The sequence below is a fragment of the Hemibagrus wyckioides genome, linkage group LG17, assembly GCF_019097595.1.
Source record: "Hemibagrus wyckioides isolate EC202008001 linkage group LG17, SWU_Hwy_1.0, whole genome shotgun sequence".
In the NCBI taxonomy this organism is placed as follows: Eukaryota; Metazoa; Chordata; class Actinopteri; order Siluriformes; family Bagridae; genus Hemibagrus; species Hemibagrus wyckioides.
The window spans coordinates 11053261-11059899 of record NC_080726.1 but is presented as its reverse complement, the minus strand read 5'-3'; the positions used below and the strand labels follow the sequence as shown (position 1 = coordinate 11059899).

Here is a 6639-nt window from a genome sequence, read left to right as displayed (position 1 = left end):
TCCAGCAATTCCCTCTGGGTAAGGAATTTGATCTTCAGAGCCAGCAACCGTAATACCTAACTCAGTACAACAAGGATTAACAGCAAACCTCTCCTGACCCTTAACAGTAAAACGATGTCTTTTATTTTTCACTTCATGAGGTGAACTGGCACGTATGTGTTTAACCAAAACCTATGGAGTATCACAATCTAACTGGATGGGTATGGATTTGAAAGGAAGACTTAAAGTTTTATCTCTCAAATATATATTCCTGCACAGTGAAATTCTTTTTTTGCTTATCCCATCCTTGAGGGTTGGGGTCAGAACAGAGGGTCAGCCATGATGCAGCGCCCCTGGAGCAGGGTGGGTTGAAGGCCTTGCTCAAGGGCCCAGCGGTGGCAGCTTGAACCCAGATCTTCTGGTCAATGTTGAGCTACCACCGCAACTAAATTAAATGAAACACATCAAATGGTTAAATAAAATGTACACAGACTGTCTGTTTTAATAGGAACACTCGTACCTGTGCACACAGCAGCACAACTCATAACATCATGCAGATACATGGTCAATAATTTGGATAATTGCATGAATGTTCCTATTAAAGTTTGGAAATATAACTTGTATGTGTAAATATATGCATCTCAGTCAAATGATTCATTTTCCTTTATTCTTTGTGAAAATTCTTTAGCATGTCCCACTAGATGGTGCACTATTTTGGTTGGTTTTGTACTCACAAAAATGACATAATGGAGAATATCCAGTTTATTTATGAAATACATTATTAAAATGCAAATCAATGCACCCTAGCAGATAATGAACACCCCAAATGCCAGCGCCACAGTCTGAGAATAAAAGAGCATTTCAGACACAGATGTATCGCTGTATTAAATCGACTCTTAAATACGCTGAAGGAAAATATTTATCTATACATGTAAAACTCAGGTCACCAAACATTCTGTTGATGAAAAGGTTTTTATTTACAACATATAATGGATGATACAATACATGTTTTGTACATTATCACAAAATGTGTTTCGATATGAAGCATATACTGTATATCACAATGTACGAATATAGCGTATACTGTATCCATAGTATACATGATCATAAAATGATAGACATTAACCTTTTGATAATGCTTATTTAACACTGTATGGTGAATATGACAATTATTGCATTTCGTAGTGTAAATGTAAATATAAACAATTCATAATAATGATGGATGTTTATATTTAGGACAGATTTTACTAGCACTAGTACACTGAACAAAGAAAAAAGAGCACTCTCAGGATTAACAGAAGACATTAAGGATAAGCGGTCCTTCTGATTATCTGACATTTGTCCTCTAGACATGTTTGATATGAGAGCGCATCAGTTGCTGTGTGTGATCAGTCTATTTTATGTCAAAAGATACTTCCATGTGAGCAATCAGCCTGTGAGAGGGATTCCAGCAGCCGGATAAAGGAGGAATGGAGAAAGTGCTCATGCCTTAGGTGAAAGAGCGTCTCTGCTCCGTATAGTCCACGCTGAGGCACTCGTCCTTGACTGCTCTGTGCTGTTCGCTCTGTGCTTAAAGCTGAAGATAAAGCTAAAGCTGTCTGGATCTCTCCTAATATGGGTACTGCTTCTGTTTCTTGCCGGCAAAGCAGGCCAGCCAGGTGCAGATCAGCATGGCTGTAGCTGCTCCCGCTCCGGTGCAGTAATACGCCCAGCCAATTTCACACGAGCCTACACACACACACACACACACACACACACACACACACACGCATACACACACGCACACACACACACATACACACAAAATAAAAGAGTTAGGGGCAAAAATGACTCCTGATTCCAATTCTTTTAACAAAAACATCCAACATTCTCATTCGTTTTTTGAAAGAATTACAAAACCTCATTCTAAGACCCCGTCATTTCTTAGACAAAACCTCTTTCTACATTTTGTATCTGGAGAGTGTTCCTACAAGATTCAAACCACATGCACCTGCACTTCAAATGTATCTCTGGTGTAAAAAATAAATCAATAAAAAAACCACCACCTTCTTGTGTTGTTACTCATTCTCAGCTATTTATGCATGATTACAGTTACAGAGAACAGGAAAACATTTGTGCATGGGGGTTTTAGTTGCCCTAAAGATACCAACCAGTCTTTATCTGTATACAGTATGGTGTAATGAACTTGGCTGTAGTTTAAAGAAATAGATTTAAGGCCACCTTAAGTGGTTGGATCAATTAAAAACATTTTTCTTTCATTGTCTGTCCCGCTTATCTGATCTATACTCAGGTCACTGGGAGCCAACCCATCATAGGGCACACAAACACACTCATTCACTCACGCAAACACACACTACGGGCAATTTAGAGACTCCAATCAGCCTAGAAGCATGTCTTTGGACTGTGGGAGGAAACTGGAGCACCCGGAGGAAACTTTAAAAAATATCCTGTCAAAAAATCTGACTGTAAATGAATCTACACTATAACTATTTTCGAATTAGTCATCTTACAGGGTGGTTAGAATGTTTTCCTTATGAATGCATGAGACCTTGGTATTAATTTCTCCTTCTTGCAAACATTAAACACATTCAGACATCATGCTGGAATTTTTCTGACCCCACCTTCAGCTCTAGTCCCTAAGAATTAATCATGGCCCTGATCTTAATTCACAATAGATCCAAGAGTGAGAAGTTTAATTCTCCTGGCATAAAAGATTTTTTTTTTTTTTTTTTCAGAAATGTGTACACTGTAGTACATACAAATATGGTACTTATATCTTCCCAGTAAGGCTTGTAAGACTGGTCTTATTGATTTTAGAGGAGCAAACAACGAAAGACCATTCACATTCTTAAAGTGTCACTCCCTGGTGTGAAGCAGAGCCAGCCATGCATCACACAGAGGAACTAAACCCCAGTGAAACTCATTTAAAGGGCCAAACTGAAGAAGGATGCAGATCCAGGATTAAACGCATACTTTGTCTTTCTCACAAGCTTCAAAATTCTGCATCTGGAGTTAAAGATTGTCTTGAGTGATTCCAGAAAAATTTCCGGAGCATTCACATTTCTCCAGGAAATTCTCAAACAATCCCTCGATAACACACTGCGTCGTCTGTCTGTTGAACTACGCCTACACGCTTTTTGCTGCGGTGTTGTTTATAATGTTGAAATATTCTAAGATGACAAACAAACCAGGCATTGGCCTTTAACAACCTCTATTTCCACAGATATCATTTTTCATGGCGGTCTCTTACAGAGGAGTTATAACTGAATACAAAATAGACAGAAAATAAACAGGAAAAACATTCTCTCAAAGACAGGAGCGGAGGTTTTTTTTTAGCTAACCTTGCATAATTTGTTGGAAAATACAATAATGTTTTCCTCTTGTCTCATGATATACAGTATAATAATATGCAATATCTCAAAGAAGAGGTGGACAGTCGATTTAGTTTCAACACAGAGAGAAAAATCAGTTAGCATACCATCTCTGTAGGCTCTTTTTGATTTCTTTGAATCTCGTAGCTTCCGTGATCTCAATTCATTATTCTGAGTGACTGAATTTCTTTTGCCTTTCCTTTTAACAGCTATGGCTTTTTCATACTAGAAGAACCTTTAGAAACTGAGCACTTTATTTAAAGGTCAGACTTGGACATTTGTTCTGTGCTGCACATTTGTCTCTATGTGCTGTAATATGATGAACAGCACCTGTGCTTTGGGCTCACACTCAACGTTTTCCCCTGAGAAAGGTTTATATTTATGAAGCTGTGAACAATGAATGAAGCAAAAAGATGACTACAGAGTACCATTTATTTCATCTGCCTCGGTGCTTTAGATGTTTCAGCAAAAAAAAAAAAAAAAAAATTGCATTGTGGTCACATGATCATATGGACAATAATCATATATCACATATGCAGAGAGAAAAAAACGTAACAAATCTAAATCAGTGATGGTTTATTTATTTGTGGAAAGTGGAACATATTGTACTGAATGCTTTAACACCATAATTCCCATTTAAGACTTGCTGACAGCGTGCTTATTGCACATTTTTCTGCTGGATTACACACTTTTTTGCTTAAAGTCTACACAAAAGTGAGTCTCAACTGGGGCATTAAGTTCGACTGCCTGTAGCATTCATGCACAGTGAGTAAACTAGACTGTAATGGCTACTTATGCATTCACAGTTAGATTATAGAGAGCCTGAAGGAATAATTCAGATGGACAAAAAAAAAAAAAACCTACAACAGAACAAGTGCGGAAGCAGAGGCATGCTCGAGAGTTTATGAATGCAGGCGAAGCCGTAGAAGTTAAATTGTAAGGATTGCACACCGGCAGGGAATTGGATAAACAGTGTTGCAGTGATTGGTCTCGGGGGGTTAAAAAAAGGAGATACGAGTGCCTCAAGAGAGAGCCAACCGGCGCAGAGCTGTGTAAAAGCATAAAAGCAATGAAATGTGAAAGTATGACTAAATATAAAGCACCTTTTGAGCCCGCCTCCAGCTTACTCATAGTTGACTCAAACCATTGCAGATAAAAGTTCTTGTAGTAGTGTTCCTCACAGGAAAGTCCATATAAGATGCTCCATCACCACAGACATGGATAAACTGGACTTAAAAACTACACAAACTTTTTCCATGCCTCAAGTATCATCTGCCACATAGCTCCAAGAATGCTTCTGAGTCATCCAGAGATCCCACCTGACTTTCCAGGTCTGAAAATGCAAGTAAATTAGTTGTTTTAAGCCCACCTCCAACTTTCTCATAGTCGACTCAAACCATTGCCGCTAAAGGTTTGTGGTACTGTTTGTCCTGCAGGAATGTCTGCATGAGGTGCTCCAACACCCATTTTGCTTCTCATATTGATGAAGTCTGGGTTTTAGAAAGTCCCTAAACTTTTCCCATGTCACAAGTGGATCTCGGCCAGCAGTGAAAACTCTTCCTCGGTTTTTCCTGGGTTTCGGCACCAGTGGAACACTTCCAAGGTTCGGAAGGAAACAAGGAAACTGGAAGCAGGCTCCAAAGTGGCCTTCCTCTTTTAATCTTGTATTTTAGTGGTTTTATTTTCTACACACGGCTATTTGCTGGTTGGCGCTCTCTCTCATGAGGCACACATCTTTCTCTGGAAAAATATGTGCAGGCTATGGAACGTATGATATCACAAGGACAAAAGCTTGACAATAACACAGACACAGCAACCAGAATTTAAATAGGGATGCTTATTAAAAGTAACACAGAACAGGTGTGAGCGGTCAGTCGGCTCATGTGATGTGCTTGGGCTGATGGGTAATGGAGTTCAGCTCTGATTTTAGTGTAACCATGACAACTAAGGATACAATGGCTAATCAAAGTCCATCAAAGGACAGGTGACGACCAGATGGCCGAGTTTAAGTGTGTGTGTGTGTGTGTGTGTGTGTGTGTGTGTGTAAAATCTATTTTCTCAAACCACTGTTTATGTCACTGCCCTGAATATTCACTTTTCACATGTGGAAGCTCTTTTGTCAGCATGTGACAGTTATATGGGCAGCTCAAAAACAGCAAATCTCACAGAAGACAGTTTAATATTGCTCAATATAAATTGAATTGAGTTGAGAAAATCCAATTTCAGTCAGATTTCTTATTATTATGCATTTGTATTAGCTCGGCTTAGCCGAGCTTTACTTCTAAATACTTCCCTTAGCTCTGTGAGATCAAATATCTCACACACAATCCAGAAGTGTCCTCACTGGAGAATTAAAGATTAATGTTTGCTGCAATATACACGAGGTTCAAATCTCCAGCTAACAGTTCACTGAGGTTTACAGAACAATTTCTGAATATTACAGAATTTGGGCTCTCTGGGTACACTGTGAACGTTTTAACTCATGTTTATGAATATCACACCACCACTGCATCATTTCTATTTGTAGATATTTTACCATGAACAATCCCATAGTGTCATGGTGCATTCAAATGGAGCCATGATTTTGGAAACACCCCCCAATTGTGCTACGTGCCACTTCTGAAGCTCTGTAAGCTTTGAATGTTGTGAAGCAAATCATAAAATTGAGCGGGTATAAAATGGAAGGCAGATGCCTTTATGCCCCGATGCCAATGCTGCCTCATGGGTTCGTGTCTTAGAAGGCAGCACTTTATTAGTTATGAAATTTAGTTTGAGATATGCTTGAAAGGTAGCATATGCCACAAAGTTGCCTGAATATATGCATAGGCTTATATTCTATGAGCTCAAAAACATGTTCATAGGCTATATGGAATAAAGTCCAGTTTTGTATAATAGAACAAATATATTATGTGATCAGCCATGTAAGCTATTTCGAGTCAGATATAACTTGCATTCCTCTACTGATTTTTCCACAGCTGACATACAGGATTACTTTAAATGATAAATGTGCTATACCCATCCTTTAAACACGGTAAGCTCTAGCAGGCAGCAATTCTATGCAAACATCTGACTGGGACTTGACTAGACGGCTTCTTCTACCGTTTTCAGTCACACCATATTTTCAGAGCGTTGCAGCAACATTATATTTGTAACACTGCAGCCTACATTCCGTCAAATGCATTACCGAACCTCTTGATAACATTCTGTGTTAGCTGGCACCTGCTAAGTGTTGCTAGCAGTAGTAACGTAAAAGGATTATTCATGCCATTGCTCCGGCATGAAGACAATG

General features: G+C 39.0%; 1 protein-coding gene across 1 annotated transcript in view; it reads right to left on the bottom strand.

The window, feature by feature from the left end:
- Window positions 1–932: 932 nt before the first annotated feature.
- LOC131368338 (LHFPL tetraspan subfamily member 6 protein) overlaps window positions 933–6639 on the bottom strand; it is a 51197-nt gene continuing 45490 nt past the window's right edge. Inside the window, exon 4 of the mRNA XM_058414395.1 lies at window positions 933–1707. Coding sequence (XP_058270378.1) covers window positions 1589–1707 — 119 coding nt within the window. The 3' untranslated portion in view covers window positions 933–1588. The remainder of the gene's footprint in view (window positions 1708–6639) is intronic.